Source organism: Sus scrofa, chromosome 8, assembly GCF_054392235.1.
Source record: "Sus scrofa isolate SSC_HxYL_T2T_F1_AM1 chromosome 8, Sscrofa_HxYL_maternal_Yorkshire_Landrace_v2.0, whole genome shotgun sequence".
Lineage (NCBI taxonomy): Eukaryota > Metazoa > Chordata > Mammalia > Artiodactyla > Suidae > Sus > Sus scrofa.
In genome coordinates, this window is record NC_139390.1 from 108,158,830 (window position 1) to 108,182,414 (window position 23,585).

At 35.8% G+C, this 23,585-nt stretch overlaps 1 protein-coding gene across 12 annotated transcripts in view; it reads right to left on the bottom strand.

The window, feature by feature from the left end:
- ADAD1 (adenosine deaminase domain containing 1) overlaps window positions 1-23,239 on the bottom strand; it is a 171,150-nt gene extending 147,911 nt beyond the window's left edge. For 4 of the 12 annotated variants that reach the window (XR_014813087.1, XM_005666894.3, XM_005666892.3 and 1 more), the window contains exons 1-7: window positions 23,027-23,239; window positions 22,510-22,689; window positions 21,587-21,775; window positions 18,644-18,811; window positions 13,491-13,559; window positions 9,094-9,219; window positions 930-1,053 (exon numbers count right to left, since the gene is read on the bottom strand). Coding sequence is in view for 11 of the 12 variants with exons in the window: in XM_005666894.3 (XP_005666951.1) it covers window positions 930-1,053; window positions 9,094-9,219; window positions 13,491-13,559; window positions 18,644-18,811; window positions 21,587-21,775; window positions 22,510-22,681 (848 nt within the window). In the remaining variant the exon portion in view is untranslated. The remainder of the gene's footprint in view (window positions 1-929; window positions 1,054-9,093; window positions 9,220-13,490; window positions 13,560-18,643; window positions 18,812-21,586; window positions 21,776-22,509; window positions 22,690-23,026) is intronic. The other 8 variants (XM_084972982.1, XM_084972981.1, XM_084972980.1 and 5 more) reach the window with 3 other exon arrangements.
- Between the last annotated feature and the right edge of the window lie 346 nt (window positions 23,240-23,585).

Genomic DNA, 23,585 nt, shown 5'->3' on the forward strand with positions numbered 1-23,585 from the left:
TCAAGATGTATTATCTTCAAAGACTTCCCAAAAGCTTTCAAGATTATAGGATTCTATCCTTATTATTAGAAATAAAATATTATTTAGATAAAATGTTTAAATTAAAAAAATACTCCAGCAAAGAAAACACCACCAACAAAAAGTGACAATGCATAGATTAAATAAGAAAAGAATCCTAGTAACTGGATATAATAATTGTCTACAATCACTGGATATTGGTATCAGAATGCTGATAACTAAATGATGGAACTATTTATCTGGTTTATGAATATATGAAAAATTAAAGAAAAGGTTTTATAAAAAGTAAACTCGATAATTTAAAAGAACCAAAAGCTGATACAATAGGAAATGCTTATTTCCTATTTTTCATGTTTTTAATAGAAAGGGACTTCGAAAGAGTAACTGTCCTGATTTCTCTCTCCACTAGCTGCTACTCACGCCTCTTTTAGGGAGCAGAGTGACTGATAAGTTTGGAAAAAACTAGGCTTGCTCACCTCAGCCCCTTTCTTTCTGAGATCTAAAGAATACTTTACTGACATTCTGCTGTTACGGAAACCCACTGATTTCTGCCTTTGGTTGTTATGTATGGCTAATTCAGGGGTGAATTATTATCAAGACTACTTGGTATAAAGCTATATTCTCCGATTATTTAATGAGTAAAAAAGACAGGTTTTTTTTTTAATCTTAAAAAGATATGACTTTTAAAGCTGAGTTAATAAGGTCTTGATCACAGAAGCCACTAAATTTCACAGACATTGCAATTACTATAAGGTTTCCAAAAGTAACATGGAAATAATCAGAGGGCTTGGATAAGTAAGAGATGGTTACATCCTTGGTAAAATAATGGGTAAAATTTCATTGGTAAATAAAGACATACATACATATATGATAACTTTAGACTAAGAGCACAATTATTGAAAGTTACTTACCTAAGGAGAGACCTCCTTGCTGTAACAACAGCATGAGTATCATGCAACACTCTTCCATTCAGCTTAATACACTGACTGTAATTGTATTCACCTGTGCCTATAGCTACAACTTCATGCTGTCCAGCTGAAAAGGTTAACAGAAGCAGGTTATTCTCACCAACCTCTTCCCTACGTTGCATCTCCATCTCTATCTTAACATCTTAAACTTAGTAAAATGTATTAAACAAAAAGATTGAAAAATAATTCCATGATTCCAAGAGTTTGAAGATCTTATAAGCAAAAATTTTTAAGTACTTAAATAACATCTCAATTTGAAAAGCTTTTTTAATATTATACTTCAAATTTTTATTATAATCAACAGAATCAACAGATAGCACTAGTTTACAAATATGGATTGATTTCTTCTACATCTAGATTTATCTGCCTTGCTAAAAGACTTCGCTTGCCATTCTACTTCTATCTATATATAATGTTCCTAATTTTTTGAAATCCACTCAAACGCTCTGCAAACCAGATTATAGTTTCTTTCTCTGTTCTATTGAGACAGCTCTTCTTAAGAAACTAGCACTGTTGGAGTTCCTGTCATGGCTCAGTGGTTAACGAATCCGAGTAGGAACCAAGAGGTTGCGGGTTCGATCCCTGCCCTTGCTCAGTGGGTTAACGATCCGGCGTTGCCATGAGCTGTGGTGTAGGTTGCAGACACGGTTCGGATCCCGTGTTGCTGTGGCTCTGGCGTAGGCCAGTGGGCTAAAGCCCCGATTAGACTCCTAGCCTGGGAATCTCCACATGCCGTGGGAGCGGCCCAAGAAATGGCAAAAGGACAAAAAAAATTAAAAAAAAAAAAAAAAAAAAAAGAAACTAGCACTGTATGCTCTCTTCAGTACTTTTTCTTCTTTTACTTTTTTGCTATACTCCATGTGAGATTTCATCGAAATTCTTATTTTTATTTTTTGGATTTTCTAGGGCTGCACCCACGGCATATGGAGGTTCCCAGGCTAGGGGTCTAACTGGAGCTGTAGCCATCAGCCTACGCCGCAGCCACAGCAACGCCAGATCTGAGCGTCTGTGACCTACACCACAGCTCATGGCAACGATGGATCCTTAACCCACTGAGTGAGGCCAGGGATCAAACCCGTAACCTCATGGTTCCTAGTTAGATTCGTTAACTACTGAACCACAACAGGAACTCCTGAAATTCTATGCTTAGAAGATATTTCTTTTTTCCTTTTATATTCTAACTATGTGGCCTTTATATAGCCTAGTTGCTAGATCATTGCTCATTTTTTTTTTTTGTCTTTTTTCTGCTGTTGTTGTTATTGTTGCTATTTCTTGGGCCGCTCCCACGGCATATGGAGGTTCCCAGGCTAGGGGTCCAATCGGAGCTGCAGCCACCGGCCTACGCCAGAGCCACAGCAACGCGGGATCCGAGCCGCGCCTGCAAACCTACACCACAGCTCACGGCAATGCCGGATCGTTAACCCACTGAGCAAGGGCAGGGACCGAACCCTCAACCTCTTGGTTCCTACTCGGATTCGTCAACCACTGCGCCACGACGGGAACTCCCCCATTGCTCATTTTTTAAAAAATATTCTCTGAATATCTCATTTTATATTTTACCTTTAAGGCTAGAGATTCAGAATATTTCTGGACTTAGTCTTTCAAAGCTAGTCCACTAATCCAACAAAATTGTTGAGGTCCTACCAAACACTAGACACTTAAGTAGATGCTAGGAATGAAACAATGAATAAGACATGCCCTTTCGGAGCTTCTAATGGGAGAGAAAAAGAAAAGACCAAACAAACCACAAACTGTGATAAGAGCTTTGAGGGAATCAAATACAGGGTTAAAGGGTAACAAGAGGAAAGATTGCCTCATGCAGATTAGTTCCAGAATATCTCCCTGTGAAACTAAAATTTAAGTGTCATTATGAGGAGTTAGTAGCATAAGGAGTGAAATGAAAGGTATACAATCAAAAGACATAATTTGGGCAGACTCTGGGCAAAGAGAGACTGGTGTAGCTGCTCCAATAAAGGGGAATGTAGGGAAAGGCATAAGATGAGGTTAGAGAAAGGTATGACAAACCCTGCGAAATAGTTTATGGATTCTACGCAAGAGCTATGGTGAAGCTACTGAAAAGTAAGGGGGCAAAAACCATACTGGGTTACCTTTTAAGCTCACTCCTCTAAGTGGAAAACACTTTTTGTAGAGTCAAAAAAGCTGAATTAGGGGCCTGCTGCAATAGTCTAGGTAATAGACAATGATGTAAGACTCAAATGACCAAAGTTAAACGAAAAAAAAAAAAAAAAGATCAGATCTGAAATAGTGTTTGGGGATATATTAAACAGGACTTAATGATAAATAAGATGTTAAGGAAAGCACTAAATAATAGACTTAAATTTTTAGCAACTGGGTGGATGTCATTTACTGAGATAAAGAAAGGTGGAAGAGTACAATTAGATAAGGGGCAGGCACCCCTAGAACAAATACTCCTAGTGACCAGAGAAGAATGTGTTGCTGGGTCCCATAGTACATCTTCTACATAAGGTTACTTCTCCAAGAGGGGGAAATGTAACTGAACTACCTAACACACAGATATAAATGCAGAGAACTGGACAATATGAGGAAAGAGAGAATTATATTTCAAACCAAGGAACAACATATAACTTCACAAGAAGAACTAAATGAAGAGGAGATAAGCAATACATTTGATAGAGTTCAAGATAATGATCATAAAGATGCTCACCGTAAATGGGAAAATGAATGAACACAGTATGAACTTCAACATAGGTAGAAAACATAAAGAACCAATAAACATAGCTGATGAATACAATAACTGAAATTTAAAAATACACTAGAAAAAAGTAAATAGTAGTTTAACTAGTACAGAGGAATAAATCAAGAGATCTGGAAGACAGAGTAGTGGAAATCACCTAAGCCAAACAGAAAAAAAAAAAAAAAAAAGAAAAAGAAAAAAAAATGAGGGTAGTTTAAGACACCTCTGAAACATCAAGCAAATTATTATTTGCATTGTAGGGGTCCCAGAAAGAGAAGTGAGAAAGGGGCAGAGAATTTTTTCGAAGAGATAATAACTGAAAACTTCCCTAACTTGGGGAAGAAAAGAGAAATCCAGGTCCAAGAATCACAGAATCCCAACAAGATGAATCTAAAGAGGTTCAAACCAAGACACATTATAATTAAAAAGGCAAATATTAAATAAAAATAAAGAATGTCAGAAAGAAAAAGTAACTAGTTACATACAAGAGAACTCCTGTAAGACTTTCACCTGACTTTTCAGAAGGAACTTTGCAGGCCAGAAGGGAGAGAGACAGTATATTCAAAGCAATCAAAGAAACAAACCTACAGTAGAAAATATTCTACCTAACAAATTTATCATTCAGATTTGAAGATAAAGATTTTACAACCAAGCAAAAGCTAAAAGAGTTCAGCACCACAAAACCAACTTTACAAAAAACATTAAAGGGACTGCTCTAAATAGAAAAGATCACAACCACAAATATGAAAATTATGAAAGGAAAATTTTCAGTGGTAAAGACAAACATACAGTTAAGGTGAGAGACCAGCCATTTATAAAGCTAGTAGGAAGGGAAATGCTGTGAAATCAGATTGTTATGATCGTTATACAACTACAGATGTGATAAATTCATTTGAGTAATAAAAAAATAATAAAAAATAAAATAAATAAAATAAAAAAATAAAGCTAGTAGGAAGGTTAAAAAACAAAAGCAGTAAAATCATCAATAGCTATAAAGTAGTTAAGGAATACACATACCAAAAAGATGAAAAATGAGATACCAAAAACATTAAACTTGGGGGGTGGTTGTAAAATATAGGGTGGTTTGAAAGCATTTGAACTTGAGAGATCGTCAACTTAAAAAAATCACTCACATACATACATAAATACACATATATTATATATGAACCTCATGGTAGACATAAACCAAAAACCTTTAATACAGGTGCACACACGTACACACATCTATTAAAGACAATCAAATCACAAGGGAAGAGAGCAAAAGAAGGATAAAAAAAAAAAAAACCAACCAAACAAAAAAACCCTGCAAGAACAACCTGAAAACAATTAACGAGATGGCAATAAGTACATACTTATCAATAATTACTTTAAATGTAAATGAATTAAATAATCCAATCAAATGACATAAAGTAGCTGAATGAGTAAGAAAACATGATCCACATATTCAGCCTACCAGAGACTTACTTCAGATCTAAAGACATACAGAGACTAAAGTGAAGGGGACAAAGGTATTCCATGCAAATCAAAAAAAAAAAAAAAAAAAAGCTGCAGTAGCAATACTTATTATCAGACAAAATAGACATTCAAATGGTAACAAGAGACAAAAAAGGCCATTACCCAACAATAAAGGGATCAATCTGAAAAGAATATATAATAATTTTAAAGCACTCAACATAGAAGCACCTAAATACATAAAGTAAATAGTAATAAACATAACAGGAGAAGCTGACAATGATACAATAATAGTAGAGGACTTTAACACCTCACTTACATCAATGGCCAAACCATCCAGACATAAGATCAATTAGAAAATACTGATTTTAGATGATACACCGGACCAGATGCAATTAAACCTATATTGAACATTTCAACCAAAATAGCAAAAGACACATTCTTTTCAAGGGTCTGTGGTACATTCTCCAGGACAGATCACATGCTATGCCAAAAATAAATCTCAATAAATTTATGAAGAATACAATCATATAAAGTATCTTTTCTGACCACAACATTATAAGAGTGGAAATCAAATACAAGAAAAAGGCATAGAAAACATAAACAGTGGAGTCTAAACAACATGCTACTAAACAATCAATGGATCACTGAAGAAAGCAAAGAGGAAATCAAAAAACATGAAAATGCAAGCACAACTCAAAATCTATGGGACATGGGAGTTCCCGTTGTGGCGCAGTGGTTAATGAATCAGACTAGGAACCATGAGGTTGCGGGTTCGGTCCCTGCCCTTGCTCAGTGGGTTAAGGATCCGGTGTTGCTGTGAGCTGTGGTGTAGATCGCAGATGTGGCTCGGATCCCGAGTTGCTGTGGCTCTGGCGTAGGCCAGAGGCTACAGCTCTGATTCAACCCCTAGCCTGGGAACCTCCATATGCCGCGGGAGCGGCCCTAGGAACAGCAAAAAGACAAATAAATAAATAAATAAATAAATAAACAATTAAAAAAAATCTATGGGACATGGTAAAAGCAAATATAAGAAGGAAATTAAAGTAATACAAGTCTACTTCAGGAAACAAGAAAAATCTAAAATAAAACATCTAATCTTACACCTAAAGGAACTAGAAAAATAATAAAAACCAAAAGTTAGAAGAAATGATGACGATTATAGCAGAAATAAATGAAACAAAACCTAAAAGTTAGAAGAAATGATAAAGATTAGAGCAGAAATAAATGAAATAAAGACTAAAAAAAAAAAATAGAAAAGATCAATAAAACTGTTGGTTCACTGAAAAGATAAACAAAATTGATAAGCCCTCAAGACCTATCAAGGAAAAGAGAAAGGATCTACATAAATAAAATCACAAATGAAAGTTACAACTGACACCACAGAAATACAAAGAGTCACAGGAGATTACTATGAACAATTATATGCCAGTAAAAAGGACAACCTATAAGAAAAAGGTAAATTCCACGAGTTTCCATTTTGGCTTAATGGTAACAAACCCAACTAGTGTCCACGAGGATGAGGATGTCGGTTCCACCCCTGGCCTTGCTTAGTGGGTTAAGGATCCAGAGTTGCAGTAAGCTGCAGATGCAGCTTGAATCTAGTGTTGCTGTGGCATAGGCAGGCAGGTACAGCTCCGATTCAACCCCTAGTCAGGGAAATTCCATATGCAGCAGTTGCAGCCCTAAAATGACAGATAGACAGACAGAAACAGACAAAGAAAGAAGGGAAAGAAGGAAGGAAGGAATTCCTGGAAACATATAATCTCCCAAGACTGAACCAGGAGCAAATAGAAAACATAAATAGATCAATTACCAGTAATGAAACTGAATCTATAATTTAAAAACTTCCAACAAACAAAAGTCCAGGACCAGAGAGCTTCACAGGTGACTTCCGCCAAACATTTAGAGAAGAGTTAATACCTAGTCTTCTTAAACTATTCCAAAAAACTGAAGAGTAGGGATCACTTCCAAACTCATTCTATAAGGCCAGCATTTCCCCGATACCAAAACCAGACAAAGATACCAAAGAAAATTACACACATATATCCACAAAGAACATGGATATAAGAAGAAATCTTCAACAAAATATTAGCAAATCAAATGCAACAATACATTAAAAGAAGGATCATACACCATAACCAAGTGGGATTTATTCCAGGGATGCAAGGATTGTTTAATATTCATAACTTAACGTTATATATGATATTAACAAACTGAAAACTAAAAAGCATATGATCATTTCAAAACACACCGAAAGCTTTTGGCAAAATTTAACATGCGTTTATGATAGGAAAAAAACTCACAACAAAAGTGGGGATAGATGAAACATACCTCAACATAATAAAGGTCATATATGAAAAATCCTCAGCCAATATCATAGTCAATGCTGGAAAGCTAAAAGCATTTCTTCTTATATTAAGAATTAATAAGACAAGGATACTCACCATCAGTACTTTTATTCAACACAGTACTGGAAGTCTTAGCCACAGTAATCAGATAAGAAAAAGTAATAAAAGGAAAACAAATTGGATAGAAAGAAGTAAAATTGTCACTGTTTACAGATGACATACTATACATAGAAATCCATAAAGACACCACTGAAAAATGATTACAACTATTAAATGAATTCAGGAAAGTTGCATAATACAAAATTAATACACAGAAGTCTGTTTCATTTCTATACACTAATAATGAACTATCGGAACCACAAATTAAGAAAGCAATCCCATTTAAAATTGCATCAGAAAGAATAAGATACACAGGAATAAATTCAACCAAGGAGCTAAAAGACTTAGAAAATTGTGCAGTTCTCGTTGTGGCTCTGTGGGTTATGAACCCGACTAGTATCCATAGGCATGTGGGCTGGATCCCTCGCCTTGCTCAGTAGGTTAAGGATCCGGAGTTGCGGTTAAGATGTGGTATAGGTCACAGACACAACTTGGATCCTGCGTTGCTGTGGCTGTGGTGCAGGCTAGCAGCTGCAGCTGTGATTCAACCCCTAGCCTGGGAACTTCCATATGTGCGGCCCTAACAAAAAAAGAGAAAAGAAAAAGAAAAGAAAGGAAAACTGTTAAGACACTGATGAAAGAATTGAAGATGACAGCATATCTGTGCTCACAGATCAGAATAAATAATAGTCTTAAAATGACTATACTAACCAAGGCAATCTACAGATTCAATGCAACTGCTATCAAAGTATCGACAGTGTTTTTCATAGAACTGGAACAGATAATTGTATAATTTAAATGAAAACACAAAAACACCCAACTAGCTAAAGCAATCTTGAGAGAGAACAAAAAAGCATGGAGGTATCATGCTCAATGATTTCAAACTAAAGTTGACCCTTGAACAATCATATATATCTTCTCTTCACACTTATGTCACAAAAAATCCTTAAGGAACAAAATACCAAATTTTTTATATCATTTATAATTTTACTCAGAGATTAATATAAAATTCAAATGCTTTTAATTAATGAATATAGAACCTTAAATGATAAATAAAAGATAAAATATAATTGAAATCACATATTTACAAGAAAAATTTGATTCGTGATTTTTCATTTTTTAATCTTCTCTTTCTTAAAAAATGAAGAAAATACGTTAATTTTTATATAGCATTCTTCTCAATGTTTGTCATGAGGGGGTTGGATTTCAGGTTGGTACTGATTCCAACACAGTTATTTTTTTTAATTACCAGATGTTTTACCATTCTGAAATTTTCTGTTGTTCCTCATCAGTATACTTTACTTCTAGAGACCTCTGAGAATGTGTTTAATGACCCACACCTACTAGAAAAGACCACCTCAAATCAATGCCAGAGCATTGTCAAGAGGGGGGAAGACAATTAATTAAAATGCTACTTTGTACATTTCAGACCATTAAGTTATTTAATAGGTTTTCCACAAACTAACACATTCCAAACACTCGCACTTACCTCTTTCAATTACAAAAGCAGCTAATGAGTTGCTACATTTCAGGTACTCTGAATGATTAGAAATTAGTTGATTAAATGTTTCTTTAACAATCTGTGAAATCTTTGCAAACTGAATATGTCTCCCTTCTAGAAAAAAAATCAAATGCAATATGAATTTGAAGAACACTGTGTGCCTTCTCCCAGAGGCCTCTATTATTCCTCTTATAACCTTTCAAGTGAATGAGTTAATAATTCACAGAGATATGTTAAGTAAATTTATTTTACATCATGACTAAGATTTTAAAGGGTTCCATTCTAAAAGGACACAAGTTATTAAGCTTTTTGGATATATTGTAAAAAGATGTATTAAGTATTACATATTTGAGAATTACTAATTCCTACTTGATGAATCTATTTAAAAGTCATACAGGACCCAAGACATTTCTCTGTTGCATAGGACTGTCCCACACTGCCTGATAAGCAACATTTCAGTGAATGCTTGTAGTCTTCTCCAGTCCTTGGGACAATCAAAATACACTCTTAAAGGAGTTCCTGTCATGGCTCAGTGGGTTAAGGACCCAACAGTGACTCTATGAGGATGCAGGTTTGATCCTTGGCCTGGATCAATGGGTTAAGGATCTAGTGTTGCCACAAGCTACATCGTAGACTGCAAACACAGCTCAGTTCTGATGTTGCCTTGGAAGCTCTGATTCAATCCCTGGCCCAGGAACTTCCATATGTGGCAGGTAAGGCCATAAAAAGAAAAAAAAAAAATGCAAACATTCTTTAGTATCTGCCCCATTGAGAACCACTGCAAAGCTGTAAATTCTTACACTCTTGATATAGTTTGGTGTTCCCCTAAAAAAAAAAAAAATCCCAAACTTTGAAAGGAGATAAAGATTGTTTTAAGTAATTAGGATTACCATAGAATAGTTTTAACCAGGAATATACATCAAGGAGTTCCCATGATGGCTCAGTGGAAAGGAATTGGACTAGTATCCATGAGAATGCGGGTTTGATCCCTGGCCCCACTCAGTGGTTTAAGGATCTGGCATTACCACAAGCTGTGGTGTATGTAGGTCACAGATGTGACTCAGATCTGGCATTGCTGTGGCTGTGGTGTAGGCCAGCAGCTGTAGCTCTGATTCGACCCTTAGCCTGGGAACTTCCATATGCCAACCTGCACCTCCCCACTCCCTCCCAAAAAAGAATATACACCAAAAGTTACATATTGAATTAAAAAATATGACAAGAGCTTGAGGTCTGAGATAGGGCCCTGGCCATCTGTTGCTTTGTGTATGTATGTTTGTATATCCCCATGGAAAAACCATTATTGTAGAACATGAGAGGTTGTAGAATCATTTAATACAATATTTCTCAGAGTTTAGTTTTTTACTAAACCACTGATAGCTCTTGATGATGGTTGCCAAGTAGTCTATCAGGTGGGTCATAGTTCATTGTATCTTCAGAGGAAAAAAGTAATGAAATAATTTTGCTTTCATGTGTTGCATATATATGAAATAACTATATTTTTATAAAATTCTTTTTACCTGCTTAATAATTACATTAAAAACGCACACAAATGATAAAAATTTAATGTTTATAGACTCAGCTAATAAAATTCAATTTAGGTCAACCATTTCCAAGTTTTTGTCAAACCTGAATTTCTCTTTGTTAATAGTTAACTTTCTCTTCTTGGCAAAAACAGGTGAAGTCACATTATCAAAAATTTAAAGACTATTATAAATCTAATCACAAAATGAAACTCTGAGGAAAAGAAGAATGAACTACTGGCTATATTCTTTTATGTAACCCCAAAGCATATGATGTGAAGGTACAAATTATTAGAACTGCATGCTAGCATGTATTTCACTTAAATTGGTAAAACCATCAACATGTGGTATAAAAATGAATTTTAGGTGTTTCTGTGGTAAAACCATGAAGTACTCAACAACTTGCCTCTGCTTATCACCAAAAACATTTTTTTCCTTTTTAGGGCTACACACACAGCATATGGAAGTTCCCAGGTTTGGGGTCTAATTTGAGCTAGGGCCACCAGCCTCTCTGCCAACAGCAATGCAGAATCCAAGCCGCATCTGTGACCTGCACCACAACTCTTGGCAATGCTGGATCCCCCAGCCACTGAGCAAGGCCAGGGATCCAACCTGCATCCTCATGGATTTGGGTCTGCTGTGCCACAATAGGAACTCCCTTTCACCAAAAACTTTTGATACAGAAGAAGCATATCATTTAATGGTATTTTAAAATCAGACTTTTTCCCCACTGAAACAGCAAAACAAGAGATAAACTTCTAGAAGTCTCCCTCTGCAAATACAACGATTACAAGGACATTCTGATAAACAAAAAAATTAAACAAATAAACACAAACATACACCACTTTAAAAAATAAAAACTGAGGCATGAGAAAAACCACTTTGCACTTACTTGGTCTTGGGCATCATTCAAGGGTAGACATTAGTGCTACCTCCTTTTCTCTTAATCCTTCCACAGAATGAACATTCTATAATTTATTTAATCATGTCCTATTTATAGTTAGCATACTTAGCAATTATTTTGTGCAGTGATATAGAATAAGAAAATACACAGCAATTAATACTGACAATAAGAATTATGTATTTGGCAAGAGAATGTTTCAGTGCGTTGAAGGAAATAATGAGTATCGTGACTATGATCAAATCTTAGTTACTAAATGCACCTCATTAGCACGCATACGAAGGAATAAGGAACAAAGTGCAATACCATTTTTCCTAGATATGTACGTTGCTGAGGAAATAAAATGTTCTCACAAATTATTGGAAGTGAAAGATAAAACATAGAATACTTAATACTGATTAATACCACTTTTATTTCCAGTTGCTAATTTCAAGTGATCTTTAGTATCCTGAACCTATCTTCAGAGCCAAAATATCACTATATTAAATGAAGAAACAGTCCAGAAGGAACATAACAAAGTAGAGAGGCTGTGAAATAGTGACACCCTCCATAACTGACCCAACAAGAATTGTTCCGGAGATTTTTGTGTGTCTCAGATCTTTCTTTCCTTAAAAAATGATAATATCCAACTCCTGTGTTTACCCATAAGCCCAAAGAGTAATGATTGTTCTACTTTTTCTAACAGAAAACTGTTAAACTTTTTAACACCTTACCTGAACCTACCAAATATTACTCTACTCATATATTTCTTCAAACATACTGATAACCACATTTTCTTTCTTCTCATAAATTGATCCGTTTTCTTAGGGTGATAGTAATCTATATTATTTGTGAAACACTCACCTCAATGAATATCTCAGCATTCATTAAAGATGTCCACAGAAGCTAAAAAGAAATACTAGAGATCCTTTCCATATTAAGAGATAATTGCTCTTAGACTGATCATTCACTGCCCTTCTGTTCAATCAGTTCCTATTACTGTTAGGTCAAGTGACTATATTTGACTATATTTAACTATTGTTATACTTTGTCTTTTGAATGTTCCAATATCCCCTGGTTTGGTCCTTTTACCAAACAAGCACACAAATGTACAGAGTTTTTTTCTGTCTCAGAAAGACAATGGAAACCAAGCCTGATTAGGGATGAAAGTATTTTCAAATCCTGATCCTCAGACTTGGAAAAGATGAAGTAAGAAATGTTCTTTTTCATTTTACTTCTACAGACACTCTAAACTAGAAAGCCTAAAGTGTTACTACTATGTTGTAATATAGAAATTAAGGATGATTTCCTGCCTTTCAGAAGATTCAGTCTAATGAGAAAAGCATACAATAATCACTACATAATGTTGAATATAATAAAATGTTACAGGAAGAGTAGTTACTATTTAGTAAGCACTTATTGTGTGCTGGGCTATGATCTAAGTTTTTTAGATGTATAAATTAATTTAATCCTCATACTAACCCCATGAGGTAATTATTATTACAGCCATTTTACAGACAGAGCAATGAAGGTGCATAGAGAAGTAACTGGTCCTAGTTCACACTACTAGTAACTTCAACTGCAGTTATAGTTTTCTTGGGCTTGAGTGACAAATAACTAACATTAAAATAAAGTGAATAAATTATATGAAATGCATTCCCCAACCATCAAGCACCAGAATGCCACTGGCTTTCATTCATGAGACACCCACAAAAGTGAAGAATTGTCAAAAAAGCAGTTATATGATATCAATGAATCATCTCTTTATAGGAAAAAGGCCATTTCTTTAATCATTCCTCTCCAACTTTATTATTTCTCTAATTTTTAGCATATATGGAAGGAAACACTCATTTCTGTAGAAGTGTGACAGGTTTGAATAATGAAATACTAAGGTATATTTTCATACCTATGCATATTTTAATTATATGCTGTTATTTTTAATTGGGTTAATCTTCTTTAAAAATTATCATAAAGGACTTTCCTACCATAATGTACTTTTGAAACATATACTGGTTCAGGTGAAACAATAGGTTCTGCAGGGATAGGAGGAGGACCTGTAATTAAAACAAAACATAAGAAAAAATGAAGTTTCAAAACGCCAAAGAGCAGATATCATACTATTCTGTAATAAAACAGCAATCCAAAAATGATTATTTTTTCCTGTATACTTCTGCCAACTCTAGGTCATCAATTATCCATTAGCTCAGCCGTGCTAAATATTAAAGTCAACTATACAAATACCAAACACATTTCTGAGTTCCCTATTCTTAGGCTACTATATAGCTTGCTTTGTAGTAGATACAACATTCTGAAAGTTGGTTAAAATGAAACCCTGTTTTAAATGCTTATGAACAGTTTTATATTTATAGTATTACTAGGTAAAATGTTTTATATGTATAGTATTACTAGGTAAAATGTTTAAACTTAATATTCCACCAAGAATTTAAGTTAACAAGTAAAAACAACTATTTTAATGCTATTTTGCCAGGTATTTTGCAGGGGAACACTTCAAAATTTTCCAAGCTTTTAATTCCCATTTTTTGCAATGGCTTTCCAAAGTAGGGAATCCAGGAAAAACAATAAAAGAACATGACAATAAACCAAAGAGACAAAAAAAGATCAGGTAAGCTTAAATTAAGAGACTGCAGGGGAGGAAAAAAAAAAAAAAAGAGTTCCTGTCATGGCTCAGAGGTATGAGCCTGGCTAATATCCTGGGAATGCGTGTTCTACCCCTGGCCTCACTCAGTGGGTTAAGAACTGGCGTTGCCATGACCTGCAGTGTAGGTTGCAGACGTGGCCTTGGATCCAGCATTGTATGGCTGTGGCATGGGCCAGCAGCTGCCAGCTCCCATTCTATCCCTAGCCTGGGAACTTCCATATGCCACGTGTGTGGCCCCAAAAAGAAAAAAAAAAGAGAGAGAGAGACTCTAGGAGCAAAGTGTCAACTAAAGTAGCAAATATTTCTCAAGAAACATCCATAAAGACAAAGAAAGTAAATACAATTGCCACTCTGGACTTCATTTTGAGTAAAATGAGAAACCAGTTGAATACACAAAAATTAGCAAAGGAAGACTGACAAAGTCATCTTGGAGTTCACATTAGTTAAGCAAATATTGACTCTAGTTAGATATATATACTCTGAACTTCAAAAAAGCAGAACTTCAAAAACTCACACAAAGATGGATTTTTTCCTTTTACTCAGTGAATCAGTGAGTAAGGATCTCAAGTGGAATGAAAAGTAAAGATAATGAAAACTGTTCATCAAGTGCAAATACTTTTCATAAATTAGAAAATGTGAGTGTATAAGAAACATCACATACAAACAGGTAAAATAATGCTGAGAAGGAAGAACAAAGTTGGAGAACTCACACTTCCTGATTTCAAAACTTAGTGCAAAAGTGACAATAATGAAAACCACGTGGTAATGGCGAACAGACAAACAGACCAATGAAGTAGAATAGAAAGGGCAGAAATAAATCCTTATGTATATGGTCAAACAATTCTCAACAAGAGTGCCAATATGTTCACTGGAGGAAAGGACTGCCTTTTCTACAAATGATACTAGGAAAACTGAGTATCTACACGCAAAAAAAATGAAGTTAGACCCTTGGCTAACCCTATATACAAAAATTAACTTGATATGGATCAAAGAACCAAACATAAGAGTTAAACCTATAAAACTTTTAGAAGAAAACATGGGCAAAAAGCTTCAAGACACTGGACTTGGCAATGATGTCTTGGCTATGACACCAAAGACATAGGAAACAAAAAAAGAGAAATTGGACTTTTTCAAAAGTACAAACTTCTGTGCATCAAAGACCACTATTAGCAGAATAAAAATGCAAATCAGAAAAGGAGAAAATACTTGCAAATCACATTGCAAATATAAAGAGGATTCCTAAAACTCAAGAGAAAACCAAACAACCCAATTCAAAAATGAGCAAAGGGCTTGATTATGACATTTCTCTAAAGAAGATATACAAATGGACAACAAACACATGAAAAAATGTTCAACATAACTAATAATTAGGGAAAGCAAATCAAAATCACAATGAAATATGATATCACATCTATTAGGATGGTGACTGAAAAAATGAAAAATAGCAAATGTTGACAAGGATGTGGAAAATTAGAACCCTTGTGCACTCTGGGTGGAATGTAAAATGGTACAGCCATTATGGAAAATAAAATGGCAGTTCTTCAAAAAAATTTAATATAAAATTACCATAGGATCTAGTGATTCCACTTCTGGGTATAAAACTCAAACAAGTGAAAGCAGGGTTCTAAAGAGATACTTGTATTGTACACCCATCTTCACAGCAGCATTATTCACAACAGCCAAAAGCTGAAGCAATCCAAATGTCCATCAACAGATGAATGGATAAACAAAATGTGGTGGTATATCCATATAACAGAATTATTATTCGGTCTTTAAAAGGAAGGAAATTCTGACATATGCCACAACATGGGTAAACTTTGCAGACATCAAGCTAAGAGAAATATGCCAGTTACAAAAAGATACATGCTATATGATTCTACTTATATGAGGTAATACCTAGCCTAGCCAAGTTCACATAGATAGAAAGTAGAATGCTAAGTGCCACAGGCTTGGTGGGGGGTTCGGGTGGGATCCGGAGTAACCATTTAATGAGTATAGAATTTCAGTTTTGCAAGATCAAGAGTTCTGGATATCAGATGTGCAAAAGTCAATGTACTTAACACTACTGAATGGTACACTTAAAATGGTTAACTTGGTAAATTTTATGTTTTAACAAATGCATTATAAAAAGTTCATGTTTCTTTTACCACAGTATTAAATGACTTAAGAGGTACTGAAATAAACTGAAGAGTCAGATTCTTTAATTACTGTGTCAAAAAGTGTTAGATTTTCAAAACCTAACATAGCACCATTAATCATACTGCCCTTGAAAAAAAGTCAGAGCAAAAAGTTTATAGTTAATAAAATGCTAAGACTATACTTTTAAAAACATGCACAAAATATGAAAGAAAATATACATGAGAAGTACTTATGGGTTCAGAATTTTGAAAAAATTAAGTTTTTAAAATTTTACATTGTAAAAGGGGAGGAGACTAGAAAAACAAATGCAATGTTAACAGCAAAGAAAAGAAATCCTCAACATTTATCTTCCACATCTCTTTACAAGTAAATAAATGTAGTTGTCGGAGGTCCTGTTATGGCACAGCGGAAACAAATCCGACTAGGAACCATGAGGCTGCGTCTTTGATCCCTTGCGCCTCGCTCAGTGGGTTAGGGATCCAGCGTTGCTGTGAGCCGTGGTGTAGGCTGCAGACGCGGCTTAAATCTGGCGTTGCTGTGGCTCCGGTGTAGGCTGGCAGCTATACTCTAATTAGATCCCTAGCCTGGGAACCTCCATATGTCGTGAGTGTGGCCCTAAAAAGACTAGGACAAACATTTTACAGAAGAATCAGGCTCTATGCCAAGAGAAAATGTTTTATGAAATAACTTTTAGTTATAATTGAGGCATTACTGGCACTTTTTGAGAAAACAATGGTGAAGGAGTGGAGGTGGGAAAATGTTACCTTAATTTTCACAAAAAGAGAAAAAAATGTTTAGAACAAAAAAATTGTAGCCCACAGAGGAGAACACTTGCTAGCCTTACATAAAACATTTCGAAAACCCTTAGAAAAAAATGCATTTATCATGAGATGTCAATCATAAATATCCTTTTCTAATAATTAAATAAGATGCTTGGAAAATTCTCCAGCTATGTTTTAACTTGATTTCAACAAAGTATTTTAGTTCCTTGAGGGTAGAAGGTGGGCTTTATTTGATTTTAGATTCCCAGTATTTACCACAGTCCCTGGAACAAAGCATATCCTCAAAACATAGATTTACAGATTTGAATGCATGTTATGGTTGGAAGAAAACTGGGAAAATATTGCTGGGGACATATCTAGGTGGATTAATAGCTGATAAAATAATCACATATAAAGAATTTCCATTAATTAACTGCCAGCATGTATGAGATACCAAAATCATCATAAATAGGCCTAAAAAAATTAATCAAAAAAACAGTGAACAGAAACATGAAAATTAACAAAATAATTTCCTAAGTACTTATTAAATACAAAGTATGACAAGCTATTTAGAAACAATAAGACTACACATTAAAGAGAAATGTGGCATAATAAATCACTTTTAATTATTAAATAGTTTTAATTAAACACCAGACAAATTAAAATATATAAAACAAGAACTGAACTTAGAGAAAGAACAAATGACATCAAGAAAAGTATTACAAAAGAAATGAATAGGCTACAAACAAGAAAAGTCCCGTAGTGAAATAAATTGATGATGTGAATTTTAAAAGAAGTTACTGTCACTGTTTAAATCAAATTTAAGTATTTTTATTAAAGTTGCCTCATTTATAAGTAAGCCAAAATGTAATCTAACATGAAATGAATATTGACAAAACTGTTTACTATACTAACATATATACTCCTCAAATTGATTAATATTTAATAAGAACCACTGCCATTTGATTATGCTACCCTTCACCAGGCACTGGTTAAAGGCTTTGCATGCCTTGCTCATTTAATCCTAATGACAGCCACAGGAGGTATCTATCCTTGTCTTTATTTTTCAAATAATGAAACTTTAGGTTTAGAAGGCAAAAAACTTGTCTGTCCAGGAATAATACTCAATCCTGAGTAATCTAATTCCAAAGTTTGTACTCTCAACCTATTTGCTATCTTAGGCCCTTATTTTCTCAAATAACCCTACCATTACCAAATTTAACATGGGGTAAGTTCATAAAAATTGTGTTAAAAACATCTATGTATTAAACGTACTGTGTTAAGTACATAATAAGAATTCAATAAATTACAGAGAAAACTAAGTTTTAGGACACAAACCCAATGACAATCTGACAAATTATCAGAGATTAGCAACATGTTTACATCTGTGATGCTGAAATATACAAGAGCATTTTAACTGCTATTAATAAGTCAGCAATCAGCAATGGAAGGAAATTATTCAAATTTTGCTACTTCTTATAGTTGCCAAGCAACTCTTCATTAATACACATCTTTAAGGTAATCCTTTCTGGAAAATGACATATTTTATAAACATTACTTTATAAGCAAGAATATTTACCTGATGTTTCTGAAATTCTTGGTTCAGGTTCATCCAACTGTAGAAGCTCATCAAGAGCTAATTTTGCTGCATTGGATCTAGACTCCTTTTTATTTTGTCCCAGTCCAGTCTTGTATTGAATTCCATCAACCACAGCACAAAAAGCAAAATATGGTCCCATAACATTACCTTGAAAAATAACTCAGAATGAATACTGTAATACTTCACAGTGTATCTTGCAAAAAAAAAAAAAAAATGTCTGTTATATAAGAAAACATCCCAGGACAACTGTAGAAAACCCTCTTAGCCTACCAGTTTTTTTTTTTTTTTTTTTTGAGGGCTTATACTGGTTAAAAGTAAAGCCTGTGGGTCCTTGAACCAGTTCTGAGGAACCGTTCAAGCAGCTGGTTTCCCAGATTCAGCATGAACAGCAGTTCCAGCTTTAGAGTACATGTCACACCCGGAGTGACAGTGTCTTGCATAATGCCTGGCAATGATAAGCATTCAAATATCTAAGGACCATCAAGAAGGAAAATGTGCAGCATATGGCAACAACTCCCTTCCTTCAAATTTCAATACCAATACAGTTGAATTTCTCCTATCCTCTGAGTGTCTTGATACTCTTATATAAGCTCCAGAACAGAAGGAATTCCTTTGAAGATATCTTGTGCTTCTATCAGGGAGTCAAGATAAGCAATCCAACCCATCATAGCCTTGGCAGGGGTGGGGTGTAGCTGGTGTGGCAGAGATGACAGGGGTGGGGGGGGGTAGGGGAGATTCAAGAGGAAAATCAAAACATAAATGATAATCAAAAAGATATGCTAGAGTTCCCTTGTGGCCTAGTAGTTAAGGATTTGACATCACTGGCTGGAGTTCAATCCCTGGCTCAGGAACTTCTGAATGACACAGGCATGGCAAAAAAAAAAAAAAAAAGACATGCCAATATCTGAACATCCAGTCAGACAAAATTCCCAGAAAAGTTATCTTCACACAATTACATTTACCTAGTTTTCATATTTACCTGATGAAAAATGAAATGGAATCATCTCATAAATTTACTGATCAAAGATTTTTCTGGTACAAGTTTTATTTGTTGGTACTCAGATTAAAGAGCACCAAGCTTCATTATTGTATTATCTTCTCACATATTACATTAACTTCTGGGTTTTTCTTTTAAGCTGTACATTAAGATTTCACAAGCAACTCCAGATTGCATCAGGGTAAACTGCTTTCCTCCCAGCATATATGACCTCAGTTTCCCAAGTTCCTTCCTTCATGATCACCTGAGTTCCAATCTAAATTTAATGGACCTGAGAATATATTAACAAGTGGCCCAGATGATTCTTGTGAGATATTATGCATCAAATTTGTTAACAAGTACTCTGTGTCAGAATACTAAGACTTAAGCTTCATCATGTTTATAACCCAGGTTCTCAAACTTATCATCTAAATCCATACTAAAGAGCTTGTTAAAATAAATACCGAGACTGGTTTTTCTACCTAATATACTGAACTAGATTATTCAACTAGTACTATGCACATAAAATGAATACCACTAACAATCATTGGGTTGTGTTTTTGAGCAGTTTTTGCTCATTTCAATGGAGACGTAGCCTGATAAGTTTTCTCTTACTGTAACCAATAGTTTACATTTTTTATGAGGAGTTTGAGAAGAATGGAGGAAAGTTAACTAGTTAACACAGAAATTCAGTCTGGAGTATTCACCACTAAAGTTATCCAACCTACAGTGACAGGACCTAAAAAAATTTCACCTTCGATATTAAGACCTTACTTTTACCACCTGTTACTGTTATTTTATCCAAAACAGTGACTAGAAACTTGGCTTCACTATGACATTTTTACTAAAATCTCAACAGATTTAAATTCTTTTGTAAAGATACTTACTCTGAGGCCCCTATTGGCAAAAGTTAACATAAGGAAGAGAGAATTAAAGAAACCAAACTACTTGATAATGTGTGTGTATACAAACATATACACACGTTAAGGGTTTTTGTTTTTGTTTTTTGTTTGTTTTTTTTTTTTAAGGACTGCACCCGAGGCATATGGGAAATTACCAAGCTAGGGGGCGAATCAGAGGTGCAGCTGCTGGCCAAAGCTGCAGCCACATCTGTGACCCACACTACAGCTTGCAGCAACACCGGATCCTTAACCCACTGAGGGATCAATCCCACATCCTCATGGATACTAGTCAGGTTCTTAACCCACTGAGCCACAACAGGAACTCCAAAATTTTTAAAGATTGTGCTCCTGTGACTCCCACGCCTTTAACCTGTTAATGCCTCTTAAAAGCACTTTATCCTCTTATCCCTATACTTTCCTAAAGACTAGTCATAAGGTAAGGCTATCAGAAGCTTCTTTCTTTTACTAATCTGTACTCCTGTAGCCTTACACAGGCCCAATGAATGGTGTAACAGATTCTTCTGCTGGCAGGGGAAGGGGGCAGTTTAAGAGAAAATGGAGAAAACAGTCATGGACAAGACTGCAGAGAGACAATCAAGGATGTAAGTGCTACTTTCACTTCTAATTTTTAAATTCCATGAGCCAAATTTGACTAAAACTTTTGTTGGGAGTCATCATCACAGAATAGACATAAAATAATCATAGTCCAAATATTTACCATGACTACAAAAGCACCTTTACACTACAAAAGTACTCATCCATACCAGAAAACAATCTGCAAAGCTGACGAGATTTACGTTCAACTAGCTATACACAAAAATTAAAATTTGGTGACTATAAAAATTTTATATAAGTTAAATGTAGAGCCTCAAAAAACCAAAAAACTATATATATAAATTGAAACATAATTGTCAATAGTAGAAATTCAATTAGAACATTAGGTAAACAAAAAAATAATCAAATTTAATACCATTTATATACTCTGCTTTTAACAGGAAAAAGATTTTCTAGTAATATGGTAACCAGATACAACTTTGCACTTGCCTGTTGTTACTGTTTCCTTAAGGTCAAGCTGAACCCGCTGCATCTGTGCAAACTGGTGCAAGGCTGATACAGGATTTATCTCTCCACGTTTGTATTTCATTATAAATTCCTTTGGTATTTTTTTCGGAGGAAGGACAGGATTTGAAATCGATGAAAGACCTTTGGAAAGCAATGGTTCTGGAAAATTACCTAAAAATAAATTTTTATACTTGTCAATCTGGTTAAATTAAAAGAATAATAAGCAAAAGCACCAAGCCCTTCCCTAAAATGTAAGATTGTCCCAGATACACTTAGTCATGAGCTTTTCATTAAAAGTTTCTACTTCTAAAGAAGTGTAACTTATTATTTCATATTATTTCATATATCTTTTGGAGTACTAAAACTATTTTGTAAAGTCATTAAGTGACATTAAAGAATCATAGAATTTTAGCAAAATCAAGTCTTCAGAGACTCTAAGCCATTTTTACATATGATGTCACTAAGGCCTAGAATGTGGTAAGACAAATTTGGGACTAGAACTTAATTCCTGCTTCCAATTAACTATTTTATATAACCTTTCTCACTGAGTTCAAATTTTTAGGCTGTCTATCCCTGCTTTGCACTTAACACTATGCCAAATGATATGTGGAATACAAACCAGTATAAATCCAGTCCTTCTGTTAAGGGGATAATATAGCCTCATTATCAAAAAAGGCAAGACACAGTGGAAGTGGTTGACTACTCAAGTGGTAAACAACAATTAAGTGAGCAGCCAGTGGAAGGATTTCTACTGTGTTAGGCATCCAATCCAAGTTTCAGCTGGGACATCCACAGGTGAATGGATATATATCCAGGAAACATTTAAACCAGAGGCTCAACAAAACCCATTGGCTAACCCAGAATCTTCAAGAGCTTAGGCATTATTACAAATGTTAAGTTTGTACCCGTCACTTGTGTAACCTTGGATGCCATGTTCGACATGCTGTAACTTTCCGAGGAATATCCTGTGGGTGTAGTTACTGTCTGGGCTGATGTCTGAACTGGCAAGTTCTTTTTCAGCATCTGAGCAAAGCTAGGGACCCGGGAACTCTGAAACCAGTCATTGCTGCCAGACATTTTCTCACCTACAAATTGTTTAAAAAAAAAAAGGGCAGTAAAAATACAATAATAATTTAAAGAACACCACCACATTCCCATAAATTTACACACACATTCACATAACAAGCACTAAATCTCTAATGTGTCATGACGGCTTTGTGGCCAGAGTTTTATGGGCAACAGAAGTCTGTCCTGAATCCCTCCCCTAAACACTACTACAGAGAGGAAAGAAGGGAGGAGGTGGTCCGCAGGAAAAAGCCCCTACATTTACTCGGAAGTCGGGAAAAAAGAGAAAAAACAGAAGCATGAGACGCACAGTGGCCCGTGGGCGGCCTCCAGAGTCCCAGCCCAACTCCCACCCACCAATATCGGCCTTCTTGCCCTGCTGGCCTGATCCCTCTGCCGGGCAGCTCTGGCCGAGTCGCAGGCCTGGCCGCAGGCCAGGGGCTCGCCGGCCAGCCGCCGACGACGACGCCGTTGCTTCTTCCTCCCGGCCTCAACCTCTCACTTCAGACCGCTCAGCCTGAGAGCCACGCGCCCGGGTCCGCTTCTTTCAAAAATGGCCTCGCGACTGTCCCGGCGCTCTACCTCATCCAATCGCCAACCGTCTTCGTGGCCTGTGCCCCGCCCCCCCGCCCGCGCCCAGGCCTGCGCCTGCGCCTGCGCCTGAGCCAGCGCGTGCCCACCGCACCCCACCGCCTGCAAAGCCCAGCGGACCGACGCCGCCGAACGTAGCACACGTTCAAGGCCGTGTGATGTTAGCCTAGTTCACCGAGCGTGGTATCCAGGCCCATTGGCCGCCTTCCCTGGGGGTGTAGATAGGTAAATTCGTGCAATTCTGTGCTTCTTCACTCTCTTGGCTGCTGCCCTCCGTTCCCCCGCCGCAGCCACCGACAGAGCACTGTAATGGGGCCTCTTTATC